The sequence below is a fragment of the Solanum lycopersicum genome, chromosome 2 (assembly GCF_036512215.1).
Source record: "Solanum lycopersicum chromosome 2, SLM_r2.1".
Taxonomy (NCBI): domain Eukaryota; kingdom Viridiplantae; phylum Streptophyta; class Magnoliopsida; order Solanales; family Solanaceae; genus Solanum; species Solanum lycopersicum.
Window position 1 is genome coordinate 35,890,638 of NC_090801.1, and position 25,276 is coordinate 35,915,913.

A 25,276-nucleotide genomic window follows, 5' to 3' on the forward strand; every position below is an offset into this window, starting at 1 on the left:
TATTGTGTTGCTCTCTCTCTATCTCTTTGTGGTCGTGTTCGCTCTAGAGGTTTGTTTCCAGCGTGTATGAAACCTCTTGTATATCTGTTATTAACTCGTTTTCATGCGCTGAACTACCGCCAGTGTTTATCACAATTTGGTGATATGTGCAGAACTTGGAGCAAAACTTGGTTTACTATCAGAATATAGCTTCTCTGTTTGCAATCTTTTATTGTGATATTACTGTTATGCCTCAAACTCCCACCTTATTGTTAGTTAACGTGCTGAATTGGTTAATAAAAATATAGTAGGCTTTTTTAATTGGACAATTTTCACAAATAGCAAACAAAAAATTCATATTTGTATGCTATAGCAAAGTTTGCATAATTACGCTTCATAGCAAACATAAAACTGTATAATTTCCTATACATAGAAAATTATATAATTCGCTTGCATAAATTGTATAATTTGCTGGTCTATTTCGCTGGAATTGTATAATTTGCTATCTTATTTCACTCCGATTGTAAATGCACAATCGTATAATTCGCTGCCTATTTCGCTGCAATATTTTTATAAAATTTGCTTTGCATACAGTTGAATCAAATTAAAATGTATGTATATCGCATAATTATAAGTGTATAGCAAGAAGATATATGTTTTTCTTTCGCTTTATACAAAAACAGAAACACAATATATACACTTCTGTTGTATAAAGCTAGAGAAAATCGTATTTTACTACAATTATATAATTCGCAATTGTATAATTTGTAGGTGTTTTTCTCTGCAATATTTGAGGTAAAATGTTTGTAAATTGTATAATTAAGTGTATAACACGAAGATATATATTTTTGCATGTGTATATATACAATTTTTTCTTGCTTTATACAAAACAGAAACAGAATTATACACTTCTGTGTATAAAGCGAGAGAGGCGAGCGAGAATGGAGAGTGGCGAGCAAGATTTTTGGGAGAGAGACGCTGTCAAATTTTAGCTAACGTTTGCTATGGAGCACAATTAAATCAAACTCTAGCTATTCCATTTATTTTAGGTCATTAGTTTGCTATTATATATAATTTTTCCTATTTTAAACCAGCATAAAATTGGCTTTCGATAGTGTAATAGATTTTTTGATTTAATGCTAACTAATTTGGGTCGAATAATGTATTTCCATCTCTCTTTAATTCCAAAGGTAAAGTTTCTCTAATTAAATTTTAATGCTTAAAAGTTTCTGCTTCTAAGATTCCATATTCTCACTAAATAAAGGGTTTTGTTGCTCTTCAACTATACCTTCCATATTTTTTTGTATCCATTCTTAGGATCAACTTAAGAGTGTGTTATGTGGCATTTCCCAACTCATTAAATATTTTATTTAATAGTCTTGGAGTGAAAATTTGAATCAAAGTTAACTAAACGAAGTATTTGATGTTTCATTTTAATTGTTACATTCCTCATCAAAATAATTTATGTATTCTTACCTTTTGTTTTCTCTTATGTTTCACGTATAACCGGAGAGTTGGAGTTTCTACTTAGGAACTCGTTATTGGCCTAAAATATTAGGCCAATAACAATTAATATCATTGCAACGCTTGGAGTCTCGCAAATTAGAAGTCCAATATTTCTTAGCCTTTCTCTTTTCGAATCTCAATTATATTATATAATTTGTTGGCTAACCTTTCTCTTAAGTTTTGATATATTGTTTGTCTTTTATTTTGAAGTTTATTTATGTGAGCCAATATTATATGTTTATAAATTTAGTTGAAATGCTTTTAGAACAAAAGATAAAAAAAAAATCTCCTTAAATGGGTTGACATTTTTTAGTTAAAACAATCTTTCAGGTTTTTAAGTTAAAAAGGGGCTTATAGTTCAAGAATTTTTCAAATGAAGTTGAAAAAGTGCTCAAACATATATCATGTATGCCTAACTGATCACCCAAATAAATTTAAGATTAGTTTAGAAGCTAAAATAATCATCCACAGAAATATGTTAGGCTAAAACAATTACTTTCTTTAAATTATTTCTTGAGAAGTAGGGACTATACTTTATGAGCAAAAAAAATTGACATAGAAGTTGTTAGTACAAAACAAGTCTCAATAGTTAGACCTATTTTTTTTCTCACCTCTTTATAAAATATATTGACTACCCTATATTTTGTTTTAAGAATCAAAGTTTGCCTAAACTATTTTAATCTCCTCCCATGTTATTTCAAATTTAGATATATCAACAGGTTCAAAATACAAGGTACATACATATATATGTCATATATATGTCATATATATATATATATATAAAGCTATAAATTCTAGATTTTTCTCTACATAATATATCTACTGTCTTGTTTTGCTAATATGATTTCTGTATTTTATAATTTCCTACATTCACATATATTATTTTAAATCTGACCTATTGTCAACTTATATAAACATGTAAACAAAATAATAAACATTCATATATTTTAAACAACATACATGTATATACTACACTTTGTAATAAATATATTTAAAGATCACAAACTCCATGTAATATTTTAAACATCTAGTATCATTTGTTTTGAAAACTTCATCCCATACATTTTCATTACACATCACACATTACTACATATTCACACCAAACTACTATTATATTTTTATTTCACATTTTAATAAGGCGACAAATTTTCACAAATCTAACATCTATATTTTTATAAGTTTATTATAATATAACTATATATATATTTTTTACATGTAAATTTATCATACATGTATGTACATTTATTCATTTATTTTTTATCACATAATATAAATACCACTACTAAATCTATTTAATATATATATACATACATACAAGTTTTTTCCGAATCATATTTTCCTAAATTTAGTTTAAGGACTATCTTCGGATAGGCTCTGAGAGGTGCTTTACACCTTCCTTTGAGTAATCAAAACCCTTACTCAGAATCTCATTGGTTTCCCAAATTAAAACGGAGTTTAAATTTTACATCTTAAAATATGGGTTTTCCTAACAGTTTCCTTAAAATTTAGGTGAAGACTCTAAAAAAACAAAACTAAACATTTTTTTAAAATTGGAGCGTCAGCCATATTATGTTGTGAACTATTTTCGATCGCTTCGAAAATAGGGTGCGACATCATGACGACTCTGATGGGGACCTTTTATAGGTTGTAACCTTAGAAAGACTCATTTTAGGAATAACTTTTATGATTACATGTTTATTTTCAACTTGTTATTTGATATATTGCTCTGATTGAAAGGTCGCAAGAGAAATCCAAACTTATGTTCCTTATTTTTTTTTAAAACACTAGTTGTTACTGATTTCTCTACACTTTCATTGCATATTCTATCAATTTTTGGCCGTACATGCACACACTGTACACGCGAGTGGTGTTCCTGCAATCCTTAGAAACTCTCTTTGGATTCCTTAGTTTCAGAGTTGGTGCAATCAAGATAGTGCACCTTCTCACAATTGCTCAGTCCCACTCTCAATCATTTAGGAAAATAATCTTACTCTTAGAATAGGTCATATTGCATAACCTTAGGCGAGACAATATACAACGTTTGTCATTGCGTTTAGAAAACCACAGAAATGTCAAAGAGTTTCTTCTTTAAAACTTGACGACATAAACTTTATGTGAAATTGATATAAATTATCCAAGATTAAACACTTAACTGATATGGAGCAAATAAACTCATCCTACCCTTTACCCTTTCTTTCAGATGTAAATAAATCAAAACCTTCCTAACATCCAGATAATAGATGAGGTCCCTCGAACTTTGGAAGAGTGGAGGCGTAACATCCGTGTGGCATACGGAGCTGAGATCATTCCACATTTATGGTCATTAATTGATCTATTGTACGTGGAGGCAAACAAGTTACTTATTACCCTAATGATTGAATTTTGGAAGCCAACAACAGTGACTTTCCAGTTCGCAGATTTTGAAACACATCAACCCTAGAGGAAATAATTTAGATTGCGGATTTACCATTGGCTGGACGAGTACTCTTAGCCCCGCGCATCACATCTGGAACCAGTTTTTGCGAGTCCTTGGGTTTAAGGGTAGGCCCATGCTTGCGAAGAGTTGATGAGGGATGGGTCAAGTTAGACTATCTGTTTAAAAGGTTCGGTTGACGAGAAAGCTATTATAAGTTCCAACAGGAATTTTTCATCTCTAGGTTTGGTTGGGAAAGGTTAAGGTCTATTATTTTCGTGATGACTTTTTTTAGGTATTATGATCTTCCCTAAGAAAAGAGGTTGTGTCGACATCAACTTACTGCCTATGGTCATCTTCATGTTTGGGGGACCTGTTAGATTGACCATGGTACCCATGATCTTGGCAGAAATCTTTCGATCATTATCCCTCAACTCTGGAGAATATGATCACTTCAAGGGAAATAACCTGCTACTGTAGTTTTGGGCGCTAGAGAAACTTCTATCAAAGACGAGTAGAAAATGGCACTGAAGTAGCCTCATAAAACATGATCAGGAGTTATGCGATAAGATTGAGCATGTGGGATGCCCCAAATAATGAAGAAGGTTGGCGTAGTTTCCTAACCCATCTCACATGGACCATATTCAATGGTGGCTACCATGGGTCCGCCGATCCTTGTTGAGAGCTAACCAGATCTATTTCATTGAGTTTATTGGGTTGGAAGGCTTTCAGCCTCACACACCTCTAAGAGTCCTCTAACAATTTGGGATTATCCAAGGTGTTCCTATGTGGTCAAATATGGCATTGATAGAGGTCAATCATGAAGGAAGAATCCCAATCGAAAGATCTTTGCTTTGGTATAAGGATAGTGCGATATTCTTGACTCATACATGGGGGTTAAATCATGGTGCACGCCTGAATATTATGCTTGGTTTATGATGGGAGGAATTCTTGCTAGACCTACCTATGAAGGAACTTTGGGGTTCACAGACACACAAAGGTTAGATCAAATTGGCTCGGAGCTATTGAACCTTATGCACATCACTACAACCATGTATCATCAGTTGACCCCACGGTCTATCGACCATGTCATACAGGTAGTTGATGATGAAACAAATGAAGAGATGGAGGAATACCCAAAAGACAATCCTAGAGAGCCAATTGATGAGATGGAAGAGGATCCAGAAGAATACTCAGAGCATGACCCTACTTGTTTTACTCTAGAGATGGAGGAGTGATGTATATGGAGGATGAACCTTCCCCAACAGTAGAAGAAGCTCACTCAGAATATGGTTCCATAGGGTTTGGTGAAGATCAAAACAATTGGGAATGGTCTGTCATACATGTTCGTTGAGGGTAATGAAGAAAGCATAAGAAGAATTTGTGAAGTATCGGACGATGGAGGCCATGACAGCCCGTCGTGATTACGACGGTCCATCGAGGTGCGTCAACCCAGACGCGTTTTGACAGATTTTCAATAATTATAATCCTTCTGTTATTAGGTTTTTGTTTTTTTATAAATAGTTCAAAAAACCTCATTTTTGGGGTTAGACTTTTGGAGAGTTGGACTTTTTGATAATCTTTAGTTCTCTTATTCAAGTATTGAAGGATTAATTTCAGTAATTGATACACTTTTTCTGGAATTGATTGTTGGTGCTTTTGTTGACTAATCAAGTGAATTTCTGGATTTTATTCTTTCTCATAAAAGTAAGTGCATGAATTCTTATATTAAATATATGAATAGTGTGATTATGACATAGGTAACTAAACTCCATAATTAAGGTTGTGGGAACCATGGACGAATAATGAGGTAAAATCTAACTAAAATAGCAATTCTAGAATAGTGTGTTGCATGTATTGATAATTCTTTAATTTAGAAGTCTTTTTAACGGATGGCCAACGTTAGAACTAGCCTTAATGCTACTTGCCGGACCAAGGAGGTAGATAATAGGAAAAGAATTATCAATATTGATTTAGTGTACACTATCTAATAGGCTAGTGTCGATTGGTACGAGGTAATAACTTAGTCATATCGAATACAATACTTAATATGAGGTAAAGGTAAGGGTTAGTATAGCAACACACCTAGACGGACCAAGGTGCGGAGTGAAATTTTCTAGATGCCGGACCAAGGATTTAGATATACATAACTTATCACTTTACATGCAAGATACTAGGAAAGAATTATTATAGTTAGAATTATCAAGTTAGGAACCTGTGGGGAACACTTAAGCCCTAGTTACTTTTATTAATTGATTAAGCTCCAATAGTTGAATCTGTTAGTTGTTTACTTTAGTTTAGTTAATTATTTTTATTAATTTAGAAATAAAAAACTCCTTTATTGTCTTTTGTTTTTCTAGGGAAATAATTGACTAAATAATAGTAATAATAGAATAAAGTTAAGTCTAAACTATTTTCCTCATGGGAACGATGCCAACCTCATTAGTTGGGTTCTTTACTTGATAAGACCGCTTTACTTCTTATTTGAGAAGTAAGTTTGAGCGTATCAAACCCCATAGGACTTATCAAGAAGGCGAACCTCACGTTCGCAGCCAAGTTCATCTGGCTTTTGGTCCGCCATCGCCTATCCCCCACAGCTACAGACAACACACTTACGTGGTATAGAGCGATCTTAGTTGCTGCTATGGTCGCTGGGTTCGAGATTGATTTTCCGAGGCTGTTGCTGTCAATCATCCATGAGAGGGCTTTTAATGCCTCGACCACTTACCCTTTTCCTTATTTTGAGTTGTGCAGGGCTGCTGGAGTGCCCATTTGGCACATAGATGTTGTCCTTACTTCTACCGGATAGTGGACATAGGTCTCATCAGGGATGAGGCCAATGAGGCGGCACAAAATAGAGGGCTACGAATAGATGTACAGCCATTGGGTGAGAACCTTGTAGATATGGTAGCTCAATCCCAAGAGGCTGATCATGCTGCTTCAGAGCCTACCGACACCATCCCGATTAAGTATGCCCCGGGCACTAATGAAGCATCGAGTTCCTCCCAATCTACACCATTAGTAGAACTGATCCCGCTTGCTAGGGTCCTGAAGCTAGAGGCTCAGATGGCCACATTGTTGCACCATATCCAGCCTTAGATGCAGAAGTCTATTGCCGAGGTTGAGCACCGGATTGACAAGAAGGTTTCTCAACAGACTGTGAGGAGGATTCAGGCGGTCACCAGCACCTTGATGCTTTTGAGTTGAGAGTCCTTGCACGCCCAGCCCCCACTATTAATTTGACGACTCTCCAGGATTATGTGACGAGTCTGAGGGCTGATGTTGATGCCATCTTGGACATGCGGATACCCGAGATTGAGGTTGCGCCTGCGGAGCTTTCAGAGGATACGGTGCTTACTGCACTGTTCCAGACCATCAGTGCACCGACTCCTCCACAACGTGAGCATGCCAAGAGGCATCGGTCCATAGAGAATGAGAAGGATTGGTCTAGGAAGAAGGAACATTGATATGGAAGCCGCGAGAAGAGATTTATTGGTCGATGAGGAGGCCCAGTAGATGAGGGCTCGTGAGTTAGCTGCTAGAGCGTCTAGCTCTAGGTTTGGTAATGTTGAGAGGCACTGAGGGTACTGACATTGTTGCAGAAACTACTGATGATGTCCCTACTACTGATGGAGAAAATTTTGCGAAACCATACCCGTCAGCTTATTGATCATCGGCGCTATGCTCCTCAAGTTTGCTTCACCTACCACCTTGTTTTTTTATATTTCTTATGCATTGGGGACAAGTGCATGCTTTCTTGTTGGGGTGGGGTAAATGGAAAGTGAGTGCTAGGGTGAAGTCTAAGTAGGCCTACTCACGATCCTCTCTCGGTGGTTTTCTTACCTGTATTCTTTTGCCCTGAGAGACTGGTTATTTTTCTGTTGAACCGGCATGTTAAGTATCTTGTACAAAGTATGAATGTGAAATTTGAAGCATGATAGCTAAATACGAATGATATAAATGCTTGCATGATTAGGCATAGTGAATGTTGAATGTGTTTGCTCTGAGCATGACATAGAGATACACCATTGCATGACCCTCAATCTAACACTCAAACTAGGTGTCCGATAATCTGGTAGGGTAATGAGGTGTTAATAGAGTGTGAGCAAAGTTGATTATTCCAATGTTGGTACCTAGGTAGAACTTGCCAAGTTAGTCCTGCAAAAAGTAATTTGTGTTAGACAATTAGGAAAGGATCATAGGTCCTTGTTCAAATTAGCCAATCTTTAGCCTAAATAAAAGAAAACCAAATGAAATTGATCCATTTTTATCCAAATATTTTGAGTTCCTTGGGTATAATGTGTTAGCCCTGGTCCCTCCTTGGAAATGTGCACCTCAACTTAGGCCAAAAGCATAAGTTGAGGGTGGCTAATGCAGAAACCGATCTCATCTTCGCCCTGAACCAACCTTCGGTATTGTGTACCTCTACTCATGGAAAATCCATGAGTTGACGGTGGCTAGTATGAGTAATGTTCCGAAAAGTGGGGTTGAAAGGATTAATGTGAAAGGAAAATTAAAAGAAATAGTGAAGAAGAGAAGTGACTCAATCAAAGTAGAAATCAAGTGAACAATTTGCAGGAAAAAAAACTAATAATAATAATAATAATAATAAAAGTGCTTGAAGAAGAGTCATTTGCACAAAAGGATAAAGAAAGAAGAAAACAAGGCAAAGAATACAAGAAAAGGAAGAGTACGACATAATAGACAATGAAAGAGGTAGAATGCTTAGTCGTAATGTCAAGGAGGGCAACAAGTCACTAAAATGTATCCATATGTACCATACCTGACCCTGAGCCTACGATACAAGCCAAGAAAGTCCTATCGTGATCCTAAGAGTCTAATATGGTGAACTTAAGCAGCAAAAATAAGGGCAAGCTTATGACAACAACTACCAACTAGGTGCAAAATTGTTTTGAGCGTGAGTGTTGACTAATGATCCTTATACCCAAATTTGAAATCACTGAGCGAAAAAGGAGGATATCTTTTTGAAGTGAGGACACTAGTTGCAATATTGGAAATTTTGTGACTTTGTGAGAGATAAAAGAGTAGAGGTGTCGACGTGGTGAGTCTGTGTCATGGTCATATCCACATGAATGAGCGTAGTGAGCCTAAGAGTGAAATCATGCATTAAAGCAATGAAAATAGTCGGGATTGATAGACGTATGATTGTGAAAGCTCAAAAGAGGATACTTTTGTACAAAGGTGTTGTGATGAGTCATAGTGTGTCGCTTGAGGACAAACAACGATTTTAAGTTGAGGGTGTTGATTTACCGTTGTTTCACGGTACTTTCAATGCTTTTCCTTAAGTTTAGTGTGTGTCTAGATCCTTTTTATAGTAATTTTAATGTGTTTTTATCTGTGTTTTGCAGGAAAGTTGTCCAAGACAGAAATGCATCAGATTGTGCAGAAGAGGTGACCCAGTACCCGGTGTTGAAGAAATAACTAAGTATGGAACGACGAAGGCATCGATGGACTGTAAGTGTATCGACGGACCGTGATGTTGGTCCTTCAATTGGATCAGATAAGATGCAAGGACGAAGGCTGAAGAAGATTCTAAGTATGGACCGATAGAGGAAGTCGACGGTCCGTCGTTCCATCGACGGACCGACAATAGAGTCATCGATTGAAGACGCGTTTCTGGAGAGACTTTTCTTATTTTGAACTTCTTTAAATTTAGGGCTTTGTTATTATAAATAAGGTTAAAAACCTCAGTTTTGGGGTTAGACTTTTTATTATTTTTCATACTTTAACTTTTTGACATTTGACTTTGCAACTTAGGCAATTATATCAAATTTCTGAAATTGATTTACAAGTGAATTTTGCTATTTCAAGTGTTATTTCTGGATTTTCTCCAGACTTGTCAAAGTAAGTACATGAATTATTGTTGAACAACCATAAATTGTGTATTCTTAGGCATGGGTAACTAAAACCACAACTAGGGTTGTGAGAACCATGGGTGATTAACAAGGTAAAACTATCTAAATAACAATTCTAGGATAGATACTTGCATGTATTGATAATTCTTTTGTTTAGAAGTCTTTTTAACGAGTGCACGCATTAGAACTTGTCCTATTTCTACTTGCCGGACCAAGGGGGTAGTTAATAGGAGAATAATTATCAACTTTAGATTTAGTGGACACTATCTAATAGTCTAGTTTCAGTTGGTGCAAAGTAGTAATTTAGCCATACATTTAATATGATGCTTAATATGAGGTAAAGGTAAGGTTTAGTAAATTAGACACACGCCGGACCAAGGTGCGGGGTGAAATTCTCTAGTAGTCGGACAAAGGAATTAGAGATACCTAACTTACCACTTTGCATGCAAGATTCTAGAAAAGAATTGTTATAGCTAGGATTACCGCGTTATGAACCTATGGGGAACACTTACACCCTAGTTTTTCTCATCACTTGATTAACACCAAAGTTTTAGTTTTGCAACTTGTTTTACTTAGAAATAATTGAACAATTTTGTTTCACAAACCCCCCCCCCCCCCTTAATTAATTATGTTCGGAAAGGACTTGACTAAATAGACATAATCATAGACTAAAGTTAAGTCTAAACCATTTTCTTCGTGGGATAAACCCCAACCTAACAATTGGGTTCTTTACTTGATACGATCGCTTATACTTCTTTAGGGAAGTGTAATTTGAGCTTATCAGTCTCAAAATCTGATATTGGCCTAGATAACGGGGACTAAGTGTTCCTTTCTTATGAAATCTCATCACATCTTTCATGGGTAAGATTTTCAAGTAAACTCAATCGAGTCATAGTGTCTCATGGTGCTAGGCAAACCAACTATGAAATCCATATTGAATTCTATACACTTCCTAGTTGGAATACTAATGTCTTTAGGATAAATCTCCCGAAATCTTATAAGATCTATTCCCTCAAGTAATCATCATTAGGAACACATGAAAACGATCTAGATATCTAAATGTAATATCTCCCCCTTGGGAGAAAGCCTCAACAAAATTTCTAAGTACCACTTCTTTCAATTTTTACTAAGGTCGGATTAATACATTGCTTAGCTTTCACATTAGCCACAAAAGACAACTCTGAAATATTATGAACCATAACACCACCCTTGGTAGAGTATAAAAAGTGTACATATCAAGGTATTATCTAAGCACTTTATTCATCAAATTCATACATGTCATCGGAGCATTAGTCAAATCACTCGACATCATCAAAAACTCATATTGATCATACCGGGTACTAAAATCCCTTTTTGAGATATCATCACACTTCACCCTCAATTGGTGATAGCCTGACCTAAGGCCTATCTTGGAAAGGTAACTCACCCCTTCGATTTGGTTGACACTGAAATCTATTTCCATCAACCTAACTAGATGGTACATACAACCTTTAGAAATTATCTTCCGAGCTTTAAGACAAGAGTTAAATTGACTCTTAGGAATAGAATTCCACCCTTCCACTCTAGGATAGGATCATTAAGGAACTAAAATCTAACTACACTGGTTCTACAATCAATAAAAGTATAACAACAATGCAGTCAATCCATACCAAGGATAACATCAAAATCTAGTATGTCAAGCTGTACCGGATCTACACGAGTAACTCTATTAGATAAGGACACGAGATGCTTCTATAGAGCATCTCATTCAACGTAGAATCACTCACATGAGAAGAAATATAAAAAATATCTAACAATACATCGTCAGCACATCAAACCTCATAGTCACAAATGACGTTACAAAAGACAAGATAGCACCGGGATGAAGTAAAACATATATATGAAAGACTTTCAACATACCGGTAACCACATCGGGAGAACCCTCTTGTTCACCGCAATTATGAAGTGCATATAATCTATTTTTCTTAGGAGCACTAGTACCCAAACCACTTGGACCAAATGAAGGATAGGGTTGAGACCTACTGTAACACTTCAAAATTCTAAGACGTGTTCTAGAGCCTAACATAAGTATCAAAGGTTTGGACACTGTTTTAATGTATATTTTAATAAATATAAGTTATTTATCAAGATTAGAAATCAAAACATCCAAGAACGTCTAAAAACTAGATAAATGAGGTACTAGCGTGCCTTCCTATTTGACTAGTTTTTAGGTGTTGGAAATTGATAAAATTTTGGTGGAAGGGTGTATAACACGCATTAGAGTTAGTTCATAGTCTAAACTAGCGGGCACATATCCCCAAATATCAACCAAGGGCCCTTGAGGAGGACCCTTGCATTTTGGCAAGAAGCATCCAAAAGGTAGTATGCACAGACGAGTGCAATCGATGAGGCGTGTGTCAATCGACGGGGCGTCGATGGAAACCATCAGTGAACACTTAGAAAAATTCAAGAAGATCCTTTTTTGCATAGTCTTTGAACTTATCGACGGACCAACAATATGGTTGGTCCATCAATTGACAAACGGGGCGTGGCTTGGGGTTCCATCTATGAGGTCGATGTTTTGCAACACATTTTGATTTAATTAATTTAATTAGTTGGTTATTTAGGAGATTGATTTGGGATTGGGGAGGTCTAATTAATTTAATTAACAACCTATATAAATCACCTAAGCTAATTAGACTAACCTAAGCTCTCATAATTTCCTAAACCCTAAAATCTCTTCCTTCTCTCTTCTTTCTCTCTCAAGTTGAAGAACTCCATAGAAGTAAATATCAAGGTGGGTTTTAGGGATTAAATCACCAAGTTTTCTCCATCAATATTCATAAAACAATAAGGTATGCGATTACTTTCACCTGTGAGACCTCTTTCCTCAAAGGGCTCCATCAAATTGATTTCAAAGTTGAGTTTTCATGTGGGTCTTTTCCAATCTCAAAAATGATCTTGTGAATTGATTTTTTTAAGATTTATTTTGTATATTATTAATAAATTAACATGTATTCTAACTTAATTATTTTATATCTTGATGTATTGGTCTAGTTTGTAGAAGATAACCTATTCTCCTTAACCCTAGGTTGTGATCTTGATATGAATTGTGTAATGTTGGATCAATTGAATTGGTTATTGGTTGAATTGGTACTATATGATGTTATTGTATTAAATATGAATAAATTAGGATGAATTATATTCCTATCATACTAGTTCTTGAGTAATTGATCTAGATTATGACTTTGATCTAAGTTTCTTATCTTAAGCTATGAACTAGTGATGGATTGTGATGTAGTGGTTCAATTGATTTTGTTATCATGATGAGTTATTGTTTTATGATAATGTTACACCCTATTTGGGTTGAGTTAAGGGTTTATGGTAAGACCTTCATGATGGATTATGAAGGAGACTTGGTAAGTCTTGAAATCTCTATTTCTTACTTCAATTGTGGTAAATCGTGATTAAGTGATGATATTGTATTGAACTATATCTTGTATTAAGATCGATAGGGTTGGTATGATGTTGAATTTAAATGTCTTGACTGTGGTTTGTGAGGTGTTTTCTAATATGTAAATTTTTAAGGATGGTGATGATTTACCAATGTGTCTTATTATGAAGCGATATGTAAATGTGTTAACCTCAATTGTATGAATTGTTATGAAAGGACTTTGCTCATGCAATTCTTATTGATCTATGATGATTATGATTATACAAGGGATAGACCTTATGACCTACATTAAGAAATTATTATTAATAAAGATAATAAAGACATTTCAAAAAGGGATTTAGCTTAGCACCGGGTGAACTTGACAATGAGAGGTGTTGACTTTTCATAGAGGAAGATTCACCCTATTGTTCCACATGAGGTGTTTACTCCCCAATGAGGGATACTCACTCAATGGATTCCCATGAGATGAGGCTCCAATTTCCAAGTGGCATGTAGAGGGTTCATACCTATCTCTTAGTTCTTGAACAATGTTGTACCTATAGAAAGACTAGCTAGTGGATCAACCTAGAAAGCTTGTTACGTTTGGTTTTACTTTGTTCGGTAGACCACCTTCCATCGGTGTAAGGCTTTACAATACCGGATTCCACACTTATATCTTGTGGTTTATATCTGTTAAGGCAAGTGTTCCCTAAACTAAAATGAATTAATGAAGTACAAACCAACTAAAGGGACTTAAGTGGTTTGACATAGCCTAGGTAGGGGTATGAGACTCTACCTATGTCTTGCACTAGTTGTCCTTGGAAGAAGCTTTAGAAGGTTGCTCTTACATATGTATATGCTTATAATGGAACATTATATGTATATGATGATCTTGCACATTGATGGTGTCTTATTATGTTTCATTCACTTATGCTTGTGTGTTTGGTATCTATGTCTAAAGTATGATGATATATACTCTTAAATGATATGTTATGTGAAGTTTGAAATTAATCATGTTTCTCGTTGAGTTTACTTGATTGAGTAAGGTTATGAGTCTTTGCTTGGTTATTGTACTTGTTAACTTAATGAGGGAGGGTTCATGGGTAATTTCTTGCTTTGGTGATGTTGTAGTCAGCTCTTATTCATGCTTGTTATTATGACTTGATGATAGGGTTGCTTTGACTATGTGTTCAAGTATGTGATATGCATGTTGACTTGACTCGACTTAGCTTTGTTGGTCTTGTGGTGTACATGATTTAGACTTAATGAATATGTCTTATTGATTGGTATAATCTTCTTGAATGTGCATAAGGCTTTCTAAAGGTAAAATAGCATGTTCTCATGAAATGTCCCCTTTTTAGCATGATTTGACAATATGCGTGCATATGGTCTCATACTTAGTACAAGTGGTGTACTAACCCCATTTTCTCCTTTTTCCCCAACATTTAAGTTCCGATCGTTGAAGGGCTTCGAGACGACTTTGAAGAAGACTTGGAACTCTCAATCATTTAAGTTGGATAGGTCCTCACTTTCTGAGGGCAATGCTACTATCAAAATTTTGAGTTGTTCTAGTTTTAAGACTCTTATGTTCTTTCCTTTTCATTTGGATACGAAATATCGTTAAGCCTATATGTGACTCTATTTCATTGATGTATGGGCTAGGCCCAATTTGATATACTTTTGTTAGATGGTTATGAGATGAGACATTCATTTGAGACTATAATATTTTATATATCTATGTGCAATAAAAGTAGAAGACTAAGTAATCTTTCTATACGAAGGGTCTATGTATACTCGATATAACTATTATGTGTTATAAAACGTTTTTAAATTTTTTGCATTTTTGACCGATGAATTTAATGATGTAAGCTAAGAGTCTAGTCTTAGACCTCAAAAAGGATGATGACGATGGTTACGTTTAGGGGGTGCTCCACGAATGTGACACCTACGAAGACTATCTCCCTCATTCTTAACAATTAAAGGACAATGCCTTATCTTGTGGTCCATCATACCACAACCAAAACAATCATTGAAACCCGCTAGACATTCACCCGCTTGCTTTCTTCCACAGCTAGCACAATCTAGCAATAAAAGACCCATTACCTTCTCCTTGTGGCTTATGGTTAGACACCAACTCTCGATTAAAATTAGGAGCATTAGAGGAATCTTGCCCAGAAATTTGCGAATATTATTAAATTAAATATTATTATTAATTATAAATTCAATGAACCTTATAGAATTGTTCTCAAAACTTACCATTGAAGTTTAATTAAATTTTAAAAATACAGGAGCTTAAAGTAATATTTATAATATAATATTATTATATTGAATTTGAACCAATTCAAGTAGTTAAATTTGAATATTATGTGATTAAAGAAGTAAACAAAGTTACAGTACTTTCTAATTCCTCCCACCCGTATTAGTTGTTGATCTTACTAAAAATAGTACATCTTACTAAATTAAGAAAGCATTAATTAATATTTTTACTATGTAACCTTTAAAATTAACAATTATTTTCATAATTTATGACATTATATTTATACAATTAATTTTATTGTAAACATATATCTAATGATGTTCATAGAAATCTTATTCTTTTAATTTTTATTAGTAATTTAATTAATATACACTATTTTGAAAAACATAAATCAATTTTTCTTATAAAATAATGAAGAACATATGTTTATTAATCAATGTATTTTTGAAAGATAATATATATCTTAAATGTTTAATTCAATATAATTTATGAAGCCTCTTATTTTTCAAATATAATCTTTCAATGTTAGATTATTAACTTTTATTCTTAAAGTTAACATAACATTGTGATTGTAATTGTGTAACCAAATAGTATATTTATAATTACAATATAACTACATTGTGACAAACAAATAGATCAGTGTAATTATCAAATTATGTATTTACTATGCTGATCATAATTACAATCCGAGCAGTTACATCATTCTATTATTCTCGGTCTTGAAAATATTAGTATAATATTTGTACGATTATAAACATTTTGACATTTTATTTTTAAAATTGTCATAATGTTTGTGTGAATATAAAAATCTCTTCACTAAAATTATAATATCAACTATAAAGATAAATAATTTTCAAATATAAAATTTAATTTTAATTTTATACACAAACTAATGAGGACATAGGGTGTCTTTAGTATGGAGATGTTTTTAAAAATTTTCATGTTTGATTGGCTTAAAATGTTTGAAAAACATATCAATTTATTTTCCTCAAATTGAAGGAAAAGGATCTCCCTTCAAAAATTGAGGAAAACATTTTCCAAAACTCTACTTTATCTTTAATTTTTTTCTTACCTTAGCCATAGTACATACCTGACTCTCTCCATTCAACTTTTTAAAAAATTCCAAATATAATTTTATCTCTACCACCAAATCTCCCCCCTAAAAAAATTAAAAATTATTTTTGAAAATATTTCAAGTTTTAAGATTTTTTTACTTCACCCAATCCCTACCAAACCTACTCTCCAACTGCACAAAACAAATATTTTTCAAAAATATTTTAACTTTAGTTTTATACGCCAATCCGTCGCCACCATCCCACCCCAAACATGGTCACTCCCTCTCCTGCCACCCACGTCAAATATTCTTTTTTTTTCAAAAATTAATTTAAGAAAATATTTCAATTTTCTTACGCCACCCCTTAATCCCCCATGCCAACCCCCTAGCTCCCCCCCCCCCCCCCCGCCCCATGCCATCCCCACCCAGGCCCCCAATTAAAATTTTGTTTTGATAAAAAAAATTATTTTTGAAAAATATTTCAAATTTAAAAGAATTTCATTTTTATGTCACCTTTACCACTACCCCCTACCCAGGCCTTTTTCATCAAATTTTTTGGGAAATATTACAGATTTTAAAAAATTCATGTTTTCCAATTCAACTATTTTCCTCAAATTTAAGGAAAATGACTTCTCTTCCATAATTGAGAAAAACATTTTCTAAAAACCTACTTTATCTTTTAATTTTTTCTTACCCTATTCGTACACCGTACCTGACCCTCTCCATTCAATTTTTTTTTAATTTTTTTTTTGTAAATTTCAAATATATTTTAATGCCTTCGACCACCCCCGCTCAAAAAAAATTAAAAAATATTTTGAAAAATATTTCAAATATTAAGATTTTTTTTTACCTCAACCAACCCCCTCCCAGCCCTACTCCCCACCCATTCAAACTAAGCTTTTTATGCCAATCCCCCACCACCCTCCCCTTTAGAAAGGTCACCCCTCCCCATCACCCCCGTCAATTTTTATTAAATAAATATTTCAATTTAAAAAAAAATAAATTGACGCCACCCCCTAGCCCCTACCTCCTAACCCCCATGCCAACCCCGCCCCTACCCAGTCCACCCCATCAAAACTTCTTCTTCTTTTTTTTTTTTTTAAAAAAAGAAAATTCTTTGTGAAAAATATTTCAAATTTAAAAGAATTTCATTTTTTATGCAACCCCCACCCCTACCCTTACTCCTACCTCCTACCCAGATCATTCCCGTCAATTTTTTTAAAACGAAAAACTAATTTTGGGAAATATTTTAAATTTTAAAAATTTCATGTATTTATGCCAACTCCACCCCTATAATACCCCCCCCCCCCCCCCCCGAGGGCCATAATTTTTTTTCTTTTAAAAAATAGTTTTTGAAATTTTTTTCCTACGTCAGGTCCTAGGTCAAATCGCAGGGCCAAATTTTTAACTGTTCTTGGGGTCTTGTATAATTATCGGGATTGATTCTCATATTATAAATTATTTTTCGATAGTATTTCTTAGTCTCAAGCCAAAAATGATAGATATTTTCTTTAAAATATTTCTTATTCGCCAATTTGTAATATATTTTCTTCTCACCAACCCAACGTAGAAAATACATTAGAAATCCACTTGTTTTCTCAAAAAACATTTTCTATGAAAACATTTTCATTCATACCAAACACACCCATAATGTTATTTCTTTTTCTTATCATTTTTTTTGTCAATCTTACAAATTTATCTAATTACTTTTATTAAAAAAATGTTTAAACTTTTCAAATAATTCAGTTAGGAATTTTAAAATCATCAGGTAATAATTGCACACAGAGATTTTTTCATAAAATTTTGTTTGGTGACAATATATAAAGTTACTAGACTTTTTAAATTACTTTTCTTATAATCTTCAAAAATTCTCATGTAATTTATATATTTACTTTGTAGAGACATAAGTTTGATGAATTAAATAGGTCTATTATTTTTTAAAAATAATTATCTAATGACAGGGCATATCAACTAGAATTTAAGAAGGCTTTTGAGGTATTTAGTATTTCTAATGGATAAAAAATATAATATTAGTCACTTTCTTCTTCTTTTTTTCAAAAAAATAATATCGGAAGCATGAAATGCAAAATATACAATTAATATTATTGTAATAGTTAATTGACCTTTGATATTATTGATTTATTATACAACTTATGATTAATCGATGTCAATTAACGTTAATGAGTGATTTGTATATAAATATTTTTTCAATGTATGTGTTTATAAGTATTCAAAATTAATAAAATTATAGTACATTTTAAAAATGTATTCTTCATAACAAAAAAACAAAAAGTTTAATTTGATGAAAGATTTGAAGTATGAAAATTTATTCTTAACATATTAAAAATAAAGTAAAATAATGTGATCATTATTTCAGTTAAATAGGTTCAATGAATTAAATTAGTCTATTATTAAAAAAAAGACTTTAATGACATGTCTTGTCAACTAGAAGAGAGTGGTGATTTTAAAGTCTCAAGTATATTTAGAGGAAAATAGTGATAGTTGAATAATATTTTAATTTTAAATGAAACGTAAATAATATTTCAAAACAATTCTCTTTAACTTAGGTAATAATTTATAGAATTGACTCTTTATAATGGAGAGGGAATATTTTATTTTGTTCATATGGTCATTACATTTACTTGTAACCAAAGAAAAAATTATTATTCACTTATCAAGTGAAAAGAAAAAAAAACAGCAGTTTGAGCTGCAATAAAAAAAACTAATATTAAAAAAGAAATAAACATGTTATATACTTACCAAATACTTCAAACCTTGTCTTCAATCATGCGGTTCGACAAGACTTGAAGCAGGGGATATTTGTAATCATTTAAAATTTATTAAATATAAATTAAAAAAATGATTCAAATTATATTAAATTCGTAAATATATTAATCCAAATAAATATTATGGATTAATATACTTGAGTTAAATATTTAAGTCCAAAAAAATATAGACTTAATTAAAATCTAAATTACTTAATTCGGGCTATGATAGGTGAGCCCAATTTTATCTCATTCTAGAGGCCATTTTGGCGTCCCATGTGCAAATGATGTGACATGCCAAGTCAAATAAGAAATCAATAGAATCATGACATGTGTCAAAGATGACAAACCCGCTCCCTAAAGCTCATATGTTATATCACTTAAATTTGATTGGCCGAATGGAATCTTATTCCAATCGTAACTCCTCTATTCTAAAACTATAAATAGAGGTCCTCATAACTCAGAAAAAAACAGAAAATTATAAATAAGAATCTAGAGAAAATCCGTGGTACAAACGTCATTTAATTCTCTACAAAGCTACAAGTTTAAAAAATTCAAGCATTCGAGTTCAAGAATGATCAAGATCAAGACCATCAAATTCTAGAACAAGTTTGAAGCCCTTGAATTTGAATAAAAGTCAAGAACAAGATAAAGTTCAAGTTTATCAGAGATTCAAGAATAAAGTTTAAAACCCTTGAATTTATAGTTGAAAAGGTGAATTTAGAGGAATCATAGAGATTGTAACACTCACATTTAAAATAATAAAATCTTGTTGCTATAATTTTCCGTTCTTAATTATTGTTTTCTCGATGCGAATTTTTATTATCTACATATGTATATATAATAACCCTTGAGTATTTTTAAGAAAAACATTGACACTATAACAAAGGTTTGAGTTGAAATTTCCTAAAGATGTTGTTTAAGCGACGAATTAGTCAAATCATTTATTTATTTATAGTCTTTTTAATATGTGTACTAAAAATGATTAAGATGAATGAAGTACTAAATATAAGGATGAAGCAAATCAAAATAGATTTTTGTTTTGTTTTATTTAGTCACGTAGTTTAACTAAGGGTTTGTTTGAAAAGTTAATCTAGTAATTGGATTTAATTTAACTGGGTGTAATTACAGTCTGACATGTTTTGTTAACCATGTAATTACTTGGTCAACATGTAATTTGTATAATTGGTAGAAAGAAATTACACCGTCTAAGAAATTACATGCTGATTAATTTTTAACTTTTCATTTATTTCTATTTTATTTTTGATATTAATTTATTTTTAATTTTATTATTTTAATTTATTGTTTTTATTATTCTAGACATATACTTTTTGTCTTATATTATTAATATTTTATTTCCTTCTTATTCTCAACATTTTCTTCTTTTTAATTTTATGTGGTTTTTCTAACAATCTATTTTATTTATTAATCATGTGTTTACTTTTCATTATCATGAATTTGTAAGTATGCTAATTTTTAAATTGAAGAAAAATTCACTGTTAAATAAGCTATAGATTTACGTTTTTCTTTAATTCTAAATCATATTTATGTATTCTTGAAAATTGACATTAGAGTATTACATTAATTTTCTTTCCGAACGTAGAACTTATGTTATATTTCTAATTCATTTGTTTTGATAGTGTTGATTTAATATTTCATATTGCAAGCTATTTATTTTTTAGTTCGACTTGATAAATTATTTTTAAACAAATATTTTCATAATTTATGATACTATATTTATAGTATTAATTTTTTTTGTAAACATGTATCTTATGATATTCGTAGACATATTGTACTTTAAGTTTTTATTAGTATTTAATTGATGTATACTAATTTGAAAAACATAACTCAATTTTTTAATAATATTTGTTAAGTAAATATGTTTGTTGATTAATATATTTTCAAAAGATTATATATATCTTAAATGTTTAATTCAATATAATTTATGGAGCCTCTTATTTATCAAATATAATCTTTTAATTTTAGATTATTAACTTTTATTCTTAACATAACATTGTGATTGCAATCGAGTAACAAAATAGTACATTTTATGATTACATTATAACTATGTTGTGACAAACAAATAGATCAGTGTAATTATGAAATTATGTAATTACTTTGCTGATAATTACTATCCGAACAATTACATTATTTCAATTATTCTCGGCCTTAAAAATATTAGTATAATATTTGTACTATTATAAATTTTTGACATTTTATTTTAAGACTGTCATAATATTTGTGTGATTATAAAAATCTCTTGACTAAAATCAAAATATTATGCATAAAGTTAAATAATTTTCAATAGAATTTAATTTGAATGTTATAATCAAACCAATAAGGACATAGTGTATGTTTGTTTTCAATTTTTTCATATTTGGTAGACTTAAAATGTTTTTCAAATCAAACTCATTTTTCTCAAGTTTTAAGGAAAATGACTTCCTTTCCAATATTAAGGAAAACATTTCTAAAACTCTATGTTATCCTATAATTCTTTTTCTCCCCCCTACTCATACTCTGTACCCGACTCTCTCCATTCATTTTTTAATAATTTTTTTCTTATTTTTAATTTAAATATATTTTTATACATCCCCCCCCCCCCCCCCCCCCCCCAACATTTTTTTTTCAATTTTTTGACCTTTACCCGACCCCTACCAACCCTATTGTGTTTGAAAAATATTTCAAATTATATTTTTTACGCCAATCCCCCGCCACCATCCCCAAACAAGGCCACCCCCTCCCTCACTACCCGCATGAGATCTATCTATCTATCTATCTATCTCTATATTTCTCTCTCTCTCTCTCTCTCTCTCTCTCTCTATATATATATATATATATATATATATATATATATATATATATATATATAATTTTAGAAAATAATTCAAGTTTTATTTTTATTTATTATTTTTATGCCATCCTACCCCAAACTGTACTCTTAACCCCCCCCCCCCCCCCCCCACAGGCCATTCTCTTCAATTTTTTTAAACCAAAACTATTCTTGTGAAATATTTTAAATTTGAAAAACTTTCATGTTTTACGTGAATCCTCAAATATCATGGTCGGATTTTGGAATGGTTATCGGAATCTTGTCCTAGTTTGAGTGGCGAGGTTGTATCCTAGATCAATTATAGAGGTTGAATTTTGGATCATAAATTATTTTTCAAGAGTATTTTTTTAGTCTCAAGCAATAAAATGAAAGATATTTTCTGAAAAAAAAATTTCATTCACTAACCAATAAAACATATTTTCCTGAAAATATTTTTTAGTCACCAACCAAACATGAGAAAATAAGTTAGAAACCAAAAACACCCATAATGTTATGTAATTTGAACCAAAGGGAATTTATAGTACAATGGATATCACCATAACAATCATTTGTTATAATAACATTTCACAATAACAATTTTATTTTCAACAAAACCAACATTTGGCTTTATAAAATGACTTGATTCTCTCCAAAATTTTGTTGATTTTTTCATTAGTATTTGACCTCTCTAGAATAATAATATTGGTTAATTATAGCGGTAGATTATTGCGTATTTTTTATAATAGGTAAATGCAATGCAATGGTCATTTCAATATGTATATAAAGTTGACACAAATATTTTTTTTTAAAAAAACATTGAGAGTATATCAAGGTTTGAGTAAAAGTAGGAAGTATAAAAAGTATACTTATTCAGCATGATTAACTATATTGATGTAAAAAGTAGAGTTGGAAATAATAAGTTATGAAATTAAAGGAGAGCCATAGAATGAGTGAGAGGCTAGGTATGATTCATAATCTCATCCTATCTTCACTAAATATAGTGAGTGAGAGGGGGGTTGTGAATACACACACAAACAAACACACAATAATCAATGGCTTCGGCTGCTCTATCAGTAGCCAATTCTTCTGTCCACGTCAGCAAGAATAAAGGATCATTCTCAGAGTTCACTGGCCTTCGAGCCTCATCTGCCGTTCCATTCGGAGTGGGATGGAAAACTAACGTTGACTTGCTATCTCTTGTTGCTTACCAAACCTCTGTTGTAAGTTTTAATTTAATTATGATTCCATTCATTCACGTTGTAGCGTAAAATTAATGTTTCACTGTACGTAGATTAGTGGAGCTGGAAAGAATAATAATAATAATAGTAGAGTAGTGGAGGCAAAATTGAAGGTAGCCATCAATGGATTTGGAAGAATTGGAAGGAATTTCTTGAGGTGTTGGCATGGTAGAAAGGACTCTCCACTTGATGTCATTGCCATCAATGACTCTGGCGGTGTCAAGCAAGCCTCTCACCTCCTCAAGTATGACTCTACCCTCGGCATCTTCGATGCTGATGTTAAGCCAGTTGGTACTGATGGCATCTCTGTTGATGGAAAGATCATCAAAGTCGTTTCCGATCGTAACCCCATCAATCTCCCCTGGAAGTAATAAGTCCTAATTTTCTTCACCAATATATACATATAATATATATATGTTCAACACTAACATCATTATTATATGATAATCTTGATCCCCAGGGATCTTGGTGTTGACTTGGTCATTGAAGGTACCGGAGTTTTTGTCGATCGAGAGGGTGCTGGCAAGCATATCCAAGCTGGAGCTAAGAAAGTCCTTATCACTGCCCCCGGAAAGGGTGATATTCCTACCTATGTCGTTGGTGTCAATGCAGACCTTTACAGCCCTGATGAGTCCATTATCAGCAATGCTTCTTGCACCACAAACTGTCTTGCTCCTTTTGTCAAAGTCCTTGACCAAAAATTCGGTAATATATTATACATAGAGAGAGAGAGAGCAAATCTTCAATTCAGAAAACTAATCAGTGTTGTTTGTATATATAGGCATAATCAAAGGGACCATGACAACAACACACTCCTACACTGGTGACCAAAGGCTGCTTGATGCAAGCCACAGGGACCTTAGACGTGCAAGAGCTGCAGCTCTCAACATTGTGCCAACTTCAACGGGTGCAGCTAAAGCTGTGGCTCTTGTCCTTCCCAGCCTCAAGGGTAAACTCAACGGCATTGCCCTGCGTGTCCCCACTCCCAATGTATCGGTCGTGGACCTTGTCGTTCAAGTATCAAAGAAGACATTTGCAGAGGAAGTGAATGCTGCATTCAGGGAGTCAGCTGACAACGAGCTTGCTGGCATTCTCTCCGTCTGTGATGAGCCACTTGTTTCAGTCGACTTTAGGTGCTCTGATGTTTCATCAACTGTGGATGCTTCAATTACCATGGTCATGGGAGATGACATGGTTAAGGTTATTGCTTGGTATGACAATGAATGGGGCTATTCACAGAGGGTCGTTGATCTCGCTAACATTGTTGCCAACCAATGGATATGAAAAAGCTCTTATCTATTAATTAAATATTAGCTTAACTTTTTTGCCTTATCTGTAGATTATATTGCTCCCCTTTCTGAAAATTGTAACCATCGAGAACCCAGACAGATTTCTATTCTTAATTTGTATAATATCATCAATTCATTTCAAATGTTTCGTGATCCATCTTTAGTATCCATAGCTTAAATAGTGAGCATCCTTTTCAGTTTCTTAACTTTGTTTTTTTTTCATCAGAATTTAAAGAACACCGTTTTGAATTTGGATTTATCCGACGAACCTGATAACCAACTTGATATTCTACACCATCTAGAGCTAGGTCATATTTTTGTACAAGTGAAGAAACCTTAGCCTATGTGCAAGAACCATGTTTGTGCACTTTTCACAGAAATAAGTAACTACTTTTGAGACGATAACACAAATTTATTGTGGAAACCTTCCTATCCCAAGTAAGGGAAAACCATACTAAAGTTTTCTATTAATCCAAGATTACAATTTTGTCAATTAATGAATCCAATTCTAAAACTTTAACCGCTTTGATTAACTATTATCGAAACACTCTACTCTACAAGAAGTCAAACTCGCTTCTTGTTCTCTCCCTTAACTCTACCCCCAAGATGTCAAATCCTATTCTTGTTACAATTCTCTTAAAACTCTATTTTAATTCTCTCAACAACACTAATGGAAGA

The 25,276-nt window shown here is 32.8% G+C and overlaps 1 protein-coding gene across 1 annotated transcript; it reads left to right on the plus strand.

Moving 5' to 3' along the window:
- The first annotated feature begins 22,939 nt into the window (after positions 1-22,939).
- On the plus strand, positions 22,940-24,741 carry LOC101253541 (glyceraldehyde-3-phosphate dehydrogenase A, chloroplastic-like). The gene is made up of 4 exons (XM_004231475.5): positions 22,940-23,291; positions 23,363-23,676; positions 23,770-24,014; positions 24,091-24,741. The coding sequence occupies exons 1-4, from the start codon at positions 23,124-23,126 to the stop codon at positions 24,591-24,593; spliced, it is 1,230 nt and encodes a 409-aa protein (XP_004231523.2). The 5' UTR covers positions 22,940-23,123; the 3' UTR covers positions 24,594-24,741.
- The last annotated feature ends 535 nt before the right edge of the window (positions 24,742-25,276 follow it).

Excerpts from the sequence above, each read along its gene's own strand:
- LOC101253541 (XM_004231475.5), top strand. The coding sequence starts at position 23,124 with ATGGCTTCGGCTGCTCTATCAGTAGCCAATTCTTCTGTCCACGTCAGC. Across the intron at positions 23,292-23,362 it reads TTGCTTACCAAACCTCTGTT|ATTAGTGGAGCTGGAAAGAA; the intron begins GTAAGTTTTAAT and ends CACTGTACGTAG. Across the intron at positions 24,015-24,090 it reads AGTCCTTGACCAAAAATTCG|GCATAATCAAAGGGACCATG; the intron begins GTAATATATTAT and ends TTGTATATATAG.